The sequence below is a fragment of the Alligator mississippiensis genome, chromosome 1 (assembly GCF_030867095.1).
Source record: "Alligator mississippiensis isolate rAllMis1 chromosome 1, rAllMis1, whole genome shotgun sequence".
NCBI lineage: Eukaryota > Metazoa > Chordata > Crocodylia > Alligatoridae > Alligator > Alligator mississippiensis.
The window spans coordinates 146,825,129-146,841,838 of record NC_081824.1 but is presented as its reverse complement, the minus strand read 5'-3'; the positions used below and the strand labels follow the sequence as shown (position 1 = coordinate 146,841,838).

The following is a 16,710-nucleotide window of genomic DNA, read 5'->3' as shown; positions in this document are numbered from 1 at the left end:
TAAGATCCAATAAAAAAGATTATGTATTGATTACCCAAGTTTTCTTTTCTTTGATGGAGTATTGCTTGTTTACAGGAGTTTTTTTTATATTCAGGGCTTTTTCTGGTGACTTCACAAATTAGATTTAGGGTTATGGTCATCTTCAGGTGAATTACTTTGGCAGTTCTTTTGTAATTACTGATCTTTTGTGGATTTTGTGGTAGCAGTGTGGGGACGTGCCTGGGACAAAGCAGAGGCAGTGACTTCTGCAGTGATGTGAACATGTGGTTCCTAGGAGCAGCTGCTTCTTTTCTCCCTCCCAGCTCCCAAGTTGTCCCTCCTTAGTTACATCACTGTTCCATGGCACCAAACCTGGGCTGGGATCCAGTTCATGCACTGTCTTGGCCATCTGAACTAGAGGGATAGGAACCAGGCCAGACTGTATTCCCTACAGAGCTGGTGGTTTGCTTAGGGCACTTTCAAATGGTGATACCCAAGGGTGTCCTTTGGCAATGACAGAGTTGAGGGCAGAGGGACTTTCATTGCTTCCTGTTGTCTGTTGAGTTGAGTGGTTTGTATATTGGGGTGAGGGGAAAGATTTGTGGGTTTGAGAAAGCAGTCTCAGCCCCTTGAGTGGTTTGTATATTGGGGGAGGAGAGTGCAGGCTTGGGAGGATTTGGGGGGAGGGGGAGGAAAGTGGGAGTGGGTCTGCAATGGGGTATAGGGAGAAGAGTGTTTCTGTCTGCACAGGACCTATATGTGAGTGGAAGTTTGGAAACTTTGGAATCATGGACAGGACTGGACAGGGGAGATACTATCTTGGGCTAGAGGTGGGGAAGTATGAGTGGTTGGGGTGCAGTGGAGTTTCTGAGGTTGTTGGCGTAGTTTGGGAAGCATATTTTTCTTCAGACTTTATGGACTTAACTGGAAGATTCCCTTCTTTGGATAGTGCAGCATATAAATCTCCTGAATAAATGCATACATTTAAAGCTTCCAAGTTGCATTTTTGCCTTTTGGATACATCACAGTGAAATATTGAAACAAAATGATAAACATTAGATAAATCTAAACAAACAATTACTTAATAAGGCTTAGTGACACCCATATTTATATGGTCAGAGAGGACAGTATATGAATGAACTGAAATCAAGAACTAAAACTTGAAAACCTAGTGAGTAAAAAGCATATTGACCCCGTGGAACACATTTAATCCAACTACAGACAGTATGTCTTAGGAAAAAGTATATGCCTTTAAAAAGTTGCAGTGACAGTTTAAATATGAAAGAAATCTTTACTTGTTTGATAGATAAATCACCAAATGGTACAACAACCAAGTCTTGCCTGAGGCTAGAACTTGCTTAGCATATCTTGCCTTCACCAATAAAGATTTTCCAAAATCTTCATTGGTGAAGGAAAGATTTAAAACTTTTATTAGTGAACATTAAAAATCATAGTTCTTCTCCATGGCTTTGTACAGCTGGAAGAGATAGGACCCTGGTCATGGTAGCTATATGGACACAATTGATGTATGTGAATGAAATCTAGAATATACAGTTAATCATGTAGCCTATGTTAGGCTGTGGTATAGAGCAGGGGGTTTCAACACTGACGCCAAAAGGTTGAAAATCCCTGGTATAGAGGATTAAAAAGTTTCAATGCCATAGTAGGAAAAGGGGAGAAGTAAGACCCCATGCCTGGTAACTGCATTGGTACAGAGCTATAGGTGGCAGGACATTTTGAGACAATGGTTTTAGCATGCAGTTAGCAATTGCTGAGGAAGGGAAGAGTCAAAGGCATTAAACATCTTTGTTGGTTAATGGCATATGAGATTGGGGGGAGGGTTAGTTTGTCCTCTGAGTGTTGCTTCTTACCGGTAGTCTCAGGCAGCTGTCTTCATAATGATGGTGGCCCCTGATGTGCTCAACATATATGTCTCTTGACCATTGTAGCCCTTTTCCCTTGGGGTATCAGCCTGTATTTGGTCAGCGTTTGCTTCCAGACTTTGTCAAAAGCCTGCTAGTGGTTCTCAAATGGAATGGTCATGTCAATCATTGGGACTTTTTGTTGTCTATACTTGATCTTAGAGGGACAAGGGATACAACATGATGGTGCAGGTGCTCATCATTGGAGCACTTAAAGCATTGGGACCCAAGCAACAAGAGCATCTTGCAAGCCACTGCTACTTGAAACTGATGAGGTGCTTCCATGATATCCAATTCCACCTGATGGTCAAGATACTTCTGTGTTGAGCACATTACAGGCCTTTGCAAATACAAAGATAGTTGGCCAAGATTTCCGGCCAGAAGCAAGACTGAAGGGACAGACTGAATCCTATCCCTCTTGCACCATTAAGTGACAAAAACTTTTAATGCTTTTGACTTTTCCTGACCCCATAATTCTACAACGCGTGCTAAAACTGTTGTCTCAGAATGCCTTGCCACCTTACGGCTCTCTACCAATGCGGTTACTATGAGCAGAGTCTTACCTTTTTTCCTATTGCACCATGGCATTGAAATGTCTTAACTCCATATGCCCTGGGCTAACATAGACTGCATGACTGACTAACTCATGCTTTAGATTGCTTTCACATACACAAAATATGTACCTTTGTAACTACCATGCACAGGATCCTATATTTTCTTCCAACTGTACAAAGCCATGTAAAGAACTATGATTTTTAACAGATCCTAATAAATTTCTGAATCTGATCTTATCTTTCCTTCACCAATAAAGATTTTCAAGTATTTCATTGTTTCTAATTTATATAGGCTTGAAGGAACCTGTTTTTTAAATCTTTCATTATTTATGATGCTTGTTTCAGGTTTTTTTTTTAAGTGTTCAATGAGTCAAACTGATGTTTTAGGAACTTTAAAAATGCTCAAATGCTAACTTTTGGTGTTTTAAAATTTCATAGTAAAAGTTACAGTAGTGTAAGAGTGATGTTGTAGCTGTGATGGTTGAAGAAATGATGTGAGAGGCAGCAATTTCTTAGGGTGATATTTTTTTAGGACCAACTATGTAATTAGACAAGATTTTGAAAGCAAGACATTTTTTTGTGAGATCTGATGAAGAATAATGCCTTGCATTTGAAAACTTATCTAACTTTCCCAACTATATAGTTGGTCCCATAGAAGATATCACCCTAAGAAATCCTTGCCACTCACTGTAAAAGCTGAGAGTTATAGGAAATACAAGAATAAATGCAATGATATTGTACATAATTTTCATGTTAACTCCCTTATGTTAATGGCAACAAGAAGGTGTGCTTAAATGTATCCAGTGTAATCACTCAATACTTCTCTGGTGCCTTTTTAACCTTGTGGGTTTAGAAATTTTTTCTCATCACTTTTTCGATTGAGGGGAGAAAATTCAACAGTGATTGACACTTGATGGATTTAAATCTATTTGAATTCTCTCTATACAAGATGTATAATTATTGAAGAACAATGCATGGTTATTCTGATTTTACCTGAAAATCTAAGAAAAAGACTGGCATTTCTATTGTTTTATTAGGTCATGATGGTGCAATTAATTCTGTTGGCTGGAGTCACAACAAAAAGTGGTTAGTTTCTGCATCTGAAGATAAAACAGTGAGGATCTGGTCAGTCTGCAATACAGAACCTGCTCTACTTCTGGTAATGAAATCTCCTGTCTGTTAAATACATTGTGGTGCATTTTATCTTTATCTAAGACTTCCAGTTTAGTAACTCAGTAAGGTGAGTGTAGGAGTGTAAGGTCAGGTTTTTTTTGTTTTTAGACTTGCTAAGTAGTTGCATCTCCAACTGATGAATGTGGGGAACTATGGGTACTCAACATCTTGTCAGTCACATCTTATCTCTTTTAAGTTAGCCATCCAAAGCAGAGGCATGTGGGACTAATGAATGCTTCTAAAGGTTTTGCCTTTATTACCTATGATAATTAGTGCTTTATTTTTTCATTGACTAAAGCCCGTTTGACTTCATCCTGTTCCTCTTCCAATTCAACAACTAAAAGTTTAATACGAGAAGCCAGATAATATTAGGCTTAATTAAATACAGATGTTAATAACCTTAGTGCCAAAGAACTTTAAATAACAAAAAATAGGCCTTGAGATGAATAGATATTGAGTATACAAAGGTCCTGGCTTTACTCCAAAGGTTAACTTGTTGGCTTATGGTCAAGGTGGTAGTTCCATAGGGGAAACTATAACGTAATACTAGAAATTTCATGGAGAAAAATTTTAAGTGTCCTAGAATCCATTCTTCTTTACTTTGAATTTCAGGGCAGGGAGATGTTCCAGAGATCTGTACGCTTTGCACAGTTTTATTATATAGATAAGTTTATATTGCTGTGTTGCGGAGCTGAATTTCATCTCGTAAACTGCTACCTTGACATAAGCAAGGATGACCTAAAACGGTGGGTAAAAATTTCCTTTAATGGAACACTGAAAGTTAGTTGTATTACTAGGCAATCTGTGGAATAGTTTAACAAGCTTAATGGAGAGAAATGGACTATTATTTGAACAAATAGTAGTTGTTTATTTTACATTTATTTTTGTTTTGGCGTCTCAGCATGAATTATGTCTACAAGTTTTTGATGGTGCATTCTTGATTTGCTTCTAAGGCTAATGCTGCTATTACTGTTAGTAGCCTCCTTACTTTCACTCTGTCTCTGCTAAAATATGTATTAATCCTATAATTGCTTTTCAGTACTATTGAATGCCTTTCTTTATGGTCTGCTTCAATATTTTTCTGAATGTCAGAGGGTCCAAAATGCTGTAGCCAGATTACTTGCTTGCTCTGGCAAATGGAACTGTATCACTTCTGTTACTTTCACTGGCTTTCTGTTGTCAAATACGATTCAATATTGTTTTTAAGTTTTGAAACTTCTTTATGGATTTCCTCTGTTCTGTGATAGGTCTCTTACATTACACTCACCTACTAGTCTCACATTTACCTTGCTTCTCTAACTATAAGCCTCCTCTCAGCCATTTCCCAGTATACCTTGACTTTTGTGTCATTCTTTCCTGTTACATTTCTGAGTTCCCATTTATATGGGAATGTGCCTGTCCCTCCAAGCCACTGAGTTGCTTCTTTTTTAAAATCTTTCTGTAAAACATTCTTCTCTCAGCTCAGAGTTGGAACTAAACATCCTTCTGGCTTCCCTTTGCTACATAGTTCTGTTCTTTATTTGCTGTTGTTAGTGTACAGCAATTATTTTGGATATCTTTCTAGTTTTAAAATTTCAGTTTTCAATGTCATCTTTGTGCTTCAAATACTTCCTATGGATTTTTTTTCCTACAGTTTCAAAATATATTGATATGATAAATTTAAGGAGAGGGAGAAATGGAAAAAATAATGAGCAGAATTGTAAGGGTATCTTGCTATTACTACAGTATTAATAATGCTATTAAATGATGTATGTAAACATTTTAGGGTCAGATCCTCAACTATGGACAATTGTGCTTTTTGGAAAAAAACAGGTTAAGCATATGATTAAGTCCATCTGATCATTTCAATGAGAATTAAGTGCATATTGAAGCCTTTAAATGAATAGGTATGTTTCCAGAATGTGCAGCATGAACAAAGCATGTTTCATAGATTCATAGATTGTAAGGGGATGGAAGGGACTTGTAGACCATCAGGTCCAGCCCCCCATGCTCTATTCAGGAAGACAACTGGGGTTAGGTGACCCCAGCGAGGTGACTGTCTAGTCTTCTCTTGAAAACCTCCAGGGTAGGAGACTGCACCACCTCTGGAGGGAGTTTATTCCACAGTCTGGACTGTTTATTCTACAGTAAGGACACATTCAGGTCCTTAAACTAAAGGGAACAGTACCAAGTTAAAAAAAACCCCAAACAACCCCTCCCCCTGCCAAAAAAAAAAAAAGAAAATGCCAATCAGATTTAAAATATTTTTAAAAAATAGAAGTTCCTTTATATTTTAGATACCTGTTTTTTTATGATTATGATTTTAAAGTCAGCAGGACCATAACACACACCTAGTTTATCTTTGAACTATACGTTGCTCAACATGGGGAATTAATTTTCTAGGCATAGATATCTGTTTAGTTTTATAATTCTTTGTTGTGATTCCTTACTTCCCATTGTTTTTTGCTGTGGCCAGAATGATAATCTCTTTAATCTCTCCCATTTTCTGGAGGTTGCTATGACTCTCTTGTATATAGTTAGACTAACAGTAAGCCACTCCCTTTAGAAGGAATATAATACACATCTCTTGTAAATGCTGTAATTTAACACATTTTTATAGCTGGTTTGTATGGTACCTTAATTTAATGTGTGGCTGGGGCTGATAATCAGCTGATTGTAGGTCCTGGGGCCTGGACTGTACTGGGCTCTGGAACAATGCTGGGACCAATAATCAAAGCTGTGGTGCAGGAACTAAAGGGATTCCCCCGCTGGACACTTTGAACCCTGCCTCCAAATAGCTCTGGCTGACTGCAGGGCACAGGAGATCAGAAACTCCCAGTGGGAGCCATCTCCCATGCCTGGCAACCTAGCCAGAGCTACCAGGGGCAGGGTTTTGACAATCAGCTGATTGTTGGCCCCCACCCAGACAGTCCCAGATCTCAAAATCGTGACTGTTTGGACTGGGGCTGATAATCAGTTATCTGTCCTGACTACCCAGAATGAGCTGGACCCAGGACTGTCTCACACTGGGGTTAATAATCAGCTGACAGTCAGTCCCTGGACATCCTTGGGTCTTGAACTGACTTGGGACTGTCTGGCCAGGGCTGACAGTCAGTTGATTGTCATCCCTATGTGCAAAGCTTTGGCACCTTGTCAGTGCAGGAAAAGCACAAGATTATTATCCAGCAATGGTAAAACTTCCTCATCTCAACATACATTACTGCTTACAAGAGCAGAAAAAATTCAATAATCAGTAACCTCAAAGAGATTAGAGAAAGCTGTTGGGAGAAAAAATGGTCCTCACATAAAGCACAGATCTATAATTTAGGAGACGTGGAATCTATTACTAGAATTTCAATAAGTATCTTGTGTGAAATTTATAAAGAATATTTTCTCTGCCTTTGTTTCCCCTTTTATAAAATGAAACTCATATTTAATCACTTCACAGTGATACTGTGACAATTTATTAATGCGCTTTCAGCCCTTTGAGACCCTAACATGGAAAGCTCAATAGAACAGAAACATGCTAATGTTGTTGTTGTTTGCTCTGTTACTGCCTTTACCTCTAAAATATAGAGATAATTTATTATTTACCAGACTGTACTACCATGCTTTTCTAATTAAAGGATTAAAGCATTCCTTTTGGTTCAATCAAGAGTCTTGTTGAATCTGTTCCATTTAAGCATTTTTCCAAACTTGACTCAGAGCAAAGAGTAAAAGAGCTATGAGAAACAAAAGAAATTACACAGTGGTTCATAAAATTAAGAAATGCTGGGAAATGGCCTGGAGGAAAGCCACAAGAAAATGTCAAACCAAATTAGCCTTTTTTAAAAACCTTTGGTATAACTGGATCTCAGAATAACTTGTGGGTTTTTTGTAATAACTTCAGTTGCATGCTTGGTCTTTTGGCATTAAAATAATATCCAGAGAACCAAATGGGGTAGGTTTGGGAGTTTGCTGGCCTGTAAGTGATACAGAGAATATGTTTACATGCAATAGCATGAAACTGTGACAGCATGAAGCTCAGTTGATTTACCCAACACCTTGTGTTGATTCTGCAGTCCATAATGAGTTCCATTTTACTGTCTGCTCTGCTAGCAGTACTTCAGTCACCTCATGTAAAGCGGGGGTGCTTGTAGGCCAGATCTAGCCCCTGGCACTGTGGCATCCAGCCTACAGGCCCTTCCGATGCCTCCATGGGAGCCCTATGGGCCATGTGCACTAGATTGGGCATGTGATGCTTAATCCTGGCCCATGGGGCTGGGTGGAGGTGGTGCTAGGCCCTGGGGCCCAATTCCTTTACACAGGATTGGGCAGGGGCAGCACAGAGCCCCTGGAACCTGATCCTAGCATTTGGGGTCAGGCAGGGGTGGTGCAGGGCCCTGAGGCCCAATCCTGGCATGTGGGTTCCAATCTGACCTGTGGACCTGCCCTGCGCCCCTCATTTGGCCCCCAGGGCCAAAAGGCTGTGTGCCACTAGTTTAAAGCTATCCATCTCATGTATGTCTATGACCCCTGGCACATGCTCATTTAATGGTATGATGGGATCTGATCCCAACAGTCACACCTTCTGCCATACCACATGTGCATGGCAGTAAAAGCAATTTTGGAATTGGGGATCAGATCCAAATCACACTGGTGCTACTTGCCAGTGCAGGGAGAGCCCGGGATAATAATTGGCAGAGCACTGTAACTTCTGCCCAAAGCAACAAATGACCTATGGGTAGTATCTTGATGAGGCTTGTGTTGTGGAAACAAAACTGTATTTGCAGAACAGCTTGCAATATGGAAGTAACAGTCTTGCTGCTAGCCTTTGCAAAGGTCTGGGACTTAACCTTATATGACATAAAGGCTTCTTCTAGGACAAGTGGCATTGCAGGAGACAACCTGCTGTGCCAGCAAGTTCCTAATGCCAGACTTCTTGGACATTGTGGCTGCTAACAAACATAGGGAACACCCCCCCTCCCCCCGCTCCTTCCCCTTACACTTTCCTGGAAGAGGAAACGCATTAGTCTGACCTGGCAATTAGGTGCTTCAGTGGGGCTTTTGGCTCTTTTGTCTAAAGCTGATTCAGTCAGCTATTAGATAAAAGTGCCAAAAAGCCCCGCTGAAGCGCCCAATCTATATAGACATTGGGCGAGCTGGGTCAAATTAACACAGTGCATCTTCTGGGCATGCACTGTGCTTAGTGCGGGGGCGCACTGAACTTAAAGTGCTGTTTAGTTTTGTTGGGGTTTATTTTTTCATCTGTAAGCAGCCTGTGTTTCCAGAAGGTTTTACTCTGTCATAAAGTTATACCATGACTCTGGAAAAATCTTTTTGCCTACATTCTGCCTTCCAAATACAGAGTATGTGTTTATTTGTGGGCATGTTGTGTGCAAGAAAATACAGTATGATTTTGCAGTTATAGTGAATTCTTTGTTTTGCTGAAAGTAAGATGGTTCACACTTCTCCTCCTCTTTCAAGTTTCTTAATTTTTCATATTTTACCTGACAAAAAAATAAAAACAAAACACCCTCCCTTCCCCCCCTCCCCCCCCCCCCCCCGGTAATAAGATTGCCATTTTCAGATTAGTTTTCCTAGTGCATACCACAAAATATTTGGTGTTCTCAAACCTTGTTAAGTTTATAATGATGATGGTTTGCAGCCTTTCCCCTAGGCTTCCATGTTGTGTGGAGCCATTTTCCCTTTTAACATTAATTTAAACCAGTTATGTTTATCTTTGGTCTAAAATTTTTATAAGTCTTTGCTTTTGAGCATGCTGGTAAATCTTTAGTTCTGTTATCAAAGTATTATGCATTTTTTCTGGATCACTTGAAAAATGCTTTTGTATTAAAAGAGAAAAGTTGTTTAGGCTGTTAGCAGTGATGTAAAGATTAGAAATACGCATTAGTGAAAGACAGAATGGAAGACTTGATTATACCAAAATAAATTTGTCATTTGGGCTTTGGATTTCTGATATATTCAAGTGTGAGGTGAGATTCTGTATTGTGCCTCTAAGTGGGACAGGATATGGTGCTGCCTGGCATAGGGGATGTCATTAAAATGACTTGAAGCTAATTCTGCATTGTTTCAGGGGATAGAAAAGATTCTGGCATAATATTGATGGGTCCCCAGGACTGCCTAAAAATTATGGCAGCCTACCAGATTGAAGTATAGTACACTGGAGTTTTTACTTAATACTTTTCTGCCATCCTCAGCTACCAGTTCTGCTACAAACCTTACATCAGATCTTTCAGCAGGGTCTTCGAAAGACAGCATTTTCTCATAGCGCCTTCACCAAGGGAGTCCTCCATTCATTTCAGTCAGGACATCTAGGGCCTCTTTATGTCACTTGGACCATTTTAGCAAATGTTTAATTAAGAGCTAACTCAGTTGTGAGGTTCTTAGTCTTGTTTTATTTATTTTTTTACTTTTTTTTTTGCTCATTTCAGAAGGGCAAACAGAAATATCTTTTTTTTTCTTATACACAATTCTTGCTTTGATTATGTGGTCAATTATATTTTAAATTAAAACATAACAAATATAGCTTTTGTCTTGCAAATAGCTTTTGTTAGAATACTCTCTACTGTATGTATTCTGTATGGGCGCATCTACACGTCGCCCTATGGCAATGTAGCGATACTTTATATGGCTTCATGGTGAGCTATGGTGATGTAACAATCATGTGCGTGTACATGTAATAGATTCATAGCTGTAGAGTCGGAAGGAACCTTGTAGATCTTCTAGTCCAACCCCCTGCCCTGGGCAGGAGAGAAAACTGGGCTCAAATGACCCCAGCCAGGTAAATGTCGAGCCTCCTCTTAAAGACCCCCAGGGTAGGAGCCATCACCACTTCCCTTGGAAGTTGGTTCCAGATCCTAGCCGCCCTGACTGTGAAGTAGTGCCTTTGGATGTCTAGTCTAAACCTACTCTCTAACAATTTGTGGCTGTTATTCCTTGTTACCCCGGGGGGTGCTAGGGGAACCGGTCTCTCCAAAACCCTGCTTGTCCCCCCAGTGAGTTTATAGACAGCCACCAGATGCCTCCTCAGCCTTCTCTTGTGAAGGCTGAACAGGTTAAGGTCCCATAGCTTCTCCTCATAGGGTCTGCCCTGCTGTTCCCGGATCATGTGAGTGGCCTTCCTCTGGACCCTCTTGATGCTGTCCACATCCCTCCTGAAGTGCGGCGCCCAGAACTGGCCACAGTACTCCAACTGTGGCCTGACCCAGCGTCACATAGAGGGGGAGGATCATCTCCTTGGACCTGCTCATGATGCATCTGTGTATACATGACAAGGTGCAGTTAGCTTTACTCACCGTGTCCTTACATTGGTGGCCCATGTTCATTTTAGAATCGATAATGACTCCAAGATCTCTTTCTGACACCGTGCTTTTGAGAAGGGAGTTCCCCAGCCTATAAGTATGCTGCTGGTTCTTTCTGCCCAAGTGCCATTGTCATAGCGGTACACTCCCCAGGTGCAGTGCACTGCTATGGTGTCGCGTGGTGAAATTTACCCATGTGCCGTGTGCATGGCGCAGTAACCACCTGTACTGCACCATGATTTAGTACTTCCAAAAGGATGGTGCAGTACAGGTGGTTACTGCTAAGGGAGTACTAAAGCACAGTGCCTTAGCAATGTAGTCGTACAGTGATGTGTAGATGTGCCATATGTATGGAAATGCTAAGTGTCTTTGCATACTTTATACCAGGGGCAGGCAATTATTTTGGGCAGAGGGCCACTTACTGAGTTTTGGCAGACCATCAAGGGCCTCACGACAAGCAGCCAGGGGCAGATAAATATTCATTTTCTAAATTTTTTAGGGGCCCTGCAGGCCAGATAGAATGCCCTGGCAGGCTGCATCCAGCCTGTGGGCTGCATTTTGACCACCCCTGGTTTATACTCACAGTCAGCTTTATGAAATACATCTTCGCACTCATATCTCTGATTTCTTCTGATCTTCATTTTCACCTACAGTCAACCCCTAAAATACTTCCCTTTCAGATCTTTCCATGATTCTTCCTGATCCCTACAGTGGATGCTTTCTGTTCAGTAAAATGTCACAAAATCATCATATATATATAAAATGTCACAAAATATATATGTGCATGTGTGTGTGGACGCGCACACATGCATACACACAGTGATAAAATACGCAGTTACATAATGAGTTACATTTGCAGCCCCAACCAATTTTTTTGAGCTATGTGAATAATCTGAATACAAACGAGGTGCTTTGTAATGTAAAAACGTCAAGGCTTGGTAATAAGGTACTCTACTTATTCTGCCAAGATTCAAGCAAAATACTGCTCACTATATATATGCATGTGCATGGGTGTGTATGTGTGTGTGTATGTATATGTATAATATGTATATGGGTGTGTGTGTGTATGTATATGTGTATATGTATAATATGTATATGGGTGTGTGTGTGTATATCTCTATATATCTCTATATTTATATATATCTATTTGTGTGTATATGTATATATGTGTATGTATATAAGGTCACACATATATGTGCGCGCATGTGTGTGTATGTATGTAAGGTCACACACAAATATACACCTTTCTGACCTGGTATGGTCTGAGTTCTTTGTAACAGTAGAATTAGTTTTATAATTCTTCACTAATTGTGAAAATACACAGTTACTAATTAGTGTAAACAGTTGAGGCAGCAAAGACTGGATATTCATTTTTTTCTTTGAAATGCTACTGCTTTGGACGGGTGACATGGGCACTAAGGTGCATGGTTGGCACCTCAGAGGTTGTAAGTTTGAGGCCATAACAGAAGCAGTCAAGGTATAGCCCTGTCAGATTCCAGCTAATCTGTGAATTCTGCTAAATACCTCGTCACAAGGACATGAAAAAGGAAAGGACTGCTTTGAACTTAATTAATATAATAACATAATATTTTTGCTTAAAAAATGTTAGCGTCAGTTCATCTTGATAGAAAGGAAGCAGTAATTCTTGCTATAATTATGAAGAGCATATATTGTTATATTATTTGGCCAATGTACACCAATTGGGAATAAAGCTGTATAATACTTGCATCAAGATTATTTTATTTTTGGAAATACCTACGTGATGAGCACATTGTAGCAATTACGGAGTTACTACAGATGCTAGTTATATTCCTTAGATCAGACCTGGTGCAGGAAAAAGGCTGTCCCATTCCCAATACATGTATTCTTTATGTACTTTTATATTTACAGACATTTTGAAGTGCCCTCTTGAATTCTATATGTTGCTCAGATGTAGCCTCATCAAAAGCTTCACTGCGTTTAGGTTTAAATTAACTTCACTGTGTTTAGGATGGGGCCCATGGTACTTATGGTGATGCATTACAAAGTGCAAAAAGATCTCTTAGCTTGTGTAAAAGTTTTCTTGTTTGCTTCCCTCCTTTAATCATCTTTACCACCATTAAGTCAATACATTGTCTGCAGAAAAACAAACAAACAAAACTTTACATATATATATTAGCAGGCAGGTTGCCATTTATAGGAAGAAATGATACCTCACTTTAATTTTCCACCACCTGTTGTTCATCATCTGGAACAAATATTCAAGGGGTAAATATCTTCCTACTCAAAGGGCCAGGTCCTAAAAATAAAAGATAAAGTTAGTTTTTCTTGCAATTCTAGAATTCTGTGGATTTCTTCCTAACTTTAAACTTACAATTTTTAATTAAATGTATAAAATCAAAGCTTTTTATTAGTACGTCTGAAACTGATTTACAAAGGAGGTCAGTAGCATGGAGATGGGGAAACAAACACACAGGTGAATTACTAATGTAGATGGAGAATCTTGTTTTTGCTATCTAGTAACATTTACTTCATATGTCCTGCAGATACAAACAGAAGAGTGTTTGCAATCTAGTACAGAAATTCCCCATGGCTTCTACAGTAGAGATTACCAGTCTTTCAGCAGTAAATGACTTCTACTCTTGTATCCTTGGCCTAATTATTAGTTTTGTGTTGTATTTTAGACTGAATGGCTAGGGACAGAAATTACACATAAATCGGTATAAGTGATTGGAAAAGTGTTCAAACTGTAACACAACAGCAGTTCAGGGCACATAAACTACTTTCAAAATGATTGAAACCAGTTTAAGATAAACCTGGATGCATGTAGTATCAGACTAAACTGATTCAGGTTAGATCTGTTTATTGAACTTCTATTCCAGCTCCTCTCCAGATTCAAGTTAACTCACAGCCCCCCAGCATCCCAAGATGGTTTGCACCTCCTGTGCAACCCCCCCCGGTGGGTGGGCTAGCCTTGGCCTAAGCTGTCTGCTCCAACTGAGCAGGGAGGCATGCTCTAGCACCCCCTAGCCCAAGCTTCTGGCCTGGGTCACTGCAGGCATGTGGCTGCATTTCTGGAATCAAAAGTGAATGTCTGTTCACTTGCTTATCAGTTTAATCTACACAGTTTAGACTAACCTGCGAAGATTGAATCAATTCAGCCTCAGGCTTTTTGATTGTCTGTAGTTAACCAACAGCACTGGCATTTTTGAGTTAATGTAGTTGATTTTATAACTAGTATCTTCTTACATCTGTAGTACTACTATAGTTTGTCATGGGAATTGGACTTCAGCATATAAAACTAATATATTTTGACTGTAAACTCTGAGTCAGGGACTGTCCACTAACATTATGTTTTTATGTAGTATCTAGCATAACAAAGCCCTAATCCATAATAGACTTCAAAACAAATGATAAATAATACTTGGCTTGGAAAGTTAACTAAATATTTTTGAAAGAGTTGTGAACTAAATTTAGATGTAGACTGAAGAATATTTGAGTTATAATCTGATTTCTGACAATGACTTCAGTTCTCCCATTTGTAAAATAGCAAGAATAGTACTTTAGTACCTCACTAGTATATTGTAAGCTTAAATCTGATAATGCTTTTAAAACAGTACTTGGGAGGGTCCCCAAAATGTATAAACATTGTCATTTTCAGTATGTTTATTAGATGGTGGAATAATATTTAGCTTGCATTGACATTAATTTGTGATTAAGCATTAATGTATGGTGAAATCACAGTTGAATTACAAAATTATTCAGCTGTGGTATTATGATACATGTGATATTATGATTAAAAATCAGTTATTTTTCAGGCTACTAGTTTACTTGGGCTATCTGCTAGTAAGAATTTTGATGTGAAATAATTAAAGGGTTTTTTTTAATTTACTTGTATATAGCTTACTTTTGAATAATTTAAGAGCTGCTCTTAGAAATTCTTCATGCATTTAGGAATCGGGCAGTTCATTATATAATGTTAATGAATATATCACTAGATACTTTTACATTTTACCCATTTGATCTATTTGTGTAAGTTCAACTTTAACTTGCAGAGGTTACAGATATTGTACTTGCTGCTGGAAGCAACCGAGCATTAGAAGTTTTTGACCTCAATGCAGGCTGCAGTGCAGCAGTGATACCGGATGTTCAATCTAGATCAGTCCACCAGATTTGCCAAAATAAGGTAAGTTTTTTCTTCTTTTATTATTATTGTGAATAATGATTGGGACTTTATCAGCAAGGGGTTATAGACTGAAAATGTAATTAACACCAGTCAGCATAGTTTCAGGGAAAGTACATCTTGTTAGCTTTTTGACAAGATATGGGTCTGCTTGACTGTGTAGACAAGGAGTTATTTTTCCTCCAGAGGAATGACTGAAATAATTAATTTCCAGTTTGCCTTTGAAGCAGTACGGTTTTGTGTTTCCCCTTTTTCAGGGAAGCTCGTGGCATTGCAGGCTTGGGTACTATTTTATAGCAACCCGTTCAAACGTTTTTGACATTGCAGTAATTTTTATAGCTTTCCATTATCTCTCTTCTTGAATGTGATTTTTTGGTTTATTTCTGGAGCATTTTATTCAATGATGCTTCCTAATGTAAAGAACTCTCCATAGCTGTTACTTTTTATATAGCTATATAGTTTTAAAACATTTTAAATTGGATTCTATATAATATATTTAAAGTGTTTTGTGCAAGACCTTGATTAGATTTTTTTTGATAAGTGGAAGCAGGCTTCACTTAGTCGTACTTTTGCTTAGGGAAATGAAAGGCAGACCTGAAGCTCCCATCATTTTCTGGGTTATTTTACTGCCCATAAAATCTATGCTGCCTGGAACCAAAGATGTCACTGTGTTGTCATGAGAGATACTTCCTACCTCCAGGGAGATGTATGCTAATTTTCTGCTGGCAGCAGAATGAGACTGACTCAGATTCCCAGTTCTGAATGTATGGCTGCATCCATACAAGCTTGGGTGTTTGCTTCCACAGGGACAACTAGTGGCAGCACACCTTGTACTGCCGCTAATTGTCCCCAGGGAATGCCTGTGCCATGTGCCCTCTGGCGTGCAGCAGGTAACCCCAGGCTGGGGTAGGGGAGGCTGAGGCCAGCACTGGCTAGCCTCAGTAGCCTTATGTGGGACCCTGGAGGCCTACTGGGGCTGCAGTTTCTGAAATCCTTCTGCTCGTAGTTTGGCCAGTAGGGCTGTGTGAAACAGCACCATTCATTCTGACTTCCATTTCGCCGTTTTGAAGGGACAGTATTTCATTTCGTCGTTTTGTTTCAGAACACTGTTTTGTTCAGTTTAGTTGAGACTGTTTCTCTGTTTCGACATGTTTCAACGTTTCACCCCTAGGCTATAATGGGGAATCATGAAAATGCCTAAACCTTTGTTATTTTTTGCCTGATTTAGATAAAAATTGCAGGGATGGTAGCTCCTTCTGAGAGCATGAAGCCTGCCACGTGTGTGGCTCTGGCTGACCAGGCTCCAATTTTGAGTGGCACACACTGCTCCTGCATGCGCCGCTCCTCTTTTATTTTTTTGTGTAGGTTTCTTTGACCCCTGGATATTCAGCAGTCAATCCCCCCACACTTCTCCGTTGCAGCTCAGTGAACAGCTGAACATGCAGTATATGGCTTCACACACTGCATGGCTGCACTCGCAGTCTGGAAGCAGCCTGTGTGTACTATTCTGCTGTTGTGAATGAAGCCTGTTAAATAAAAAAAAATATGAACTAAAACTAATAGCAAATTATTACTTTTACAAAGAATATTTTTCAAGCTCTTTGCTATTTTAAAATGTTCATATACCAAACCACGAC

General features: G+C 39.4%; 1 protein-coding gene across 5 annotated transcripts in view; it reads left to right on the top strand.

The window, feature by feature from the left end:
* Positions 1–16,710, top strand: part of WDR27 (WD repeat domain 27) — a 261,844-nt gene that overhangs the window by 71,512 nt on the left and 173,622 nt on the right. For all 5 annotated transcript variants that reach the window (XR_009455736.1, XR_009455738.1, XM_059715159.1 and 2 more), the window contains exons 18-21: positions 3,493–3,614; positions 4,241–4,374; positions 13,437–13,534; positions 14,955–15,076. Coding sequence is in view for 3 of the 5 variants with exons in the window: in XM_059715159.1 (XP_059571142.1) it covers positions 3,493–3,614; positions 4,241–4,374; positions 13,437–13,534; positions 14,955–15,076 (476 nt within the window). In the remaining 2 variants the exon portion in view is untranslated. The remainder of the gene's footprint in view (positions 1–3,492; positions 3,615–4,240; positions 4,375–13,436; positions 13,535–14,954; positions 15,077–16,710) is intronic.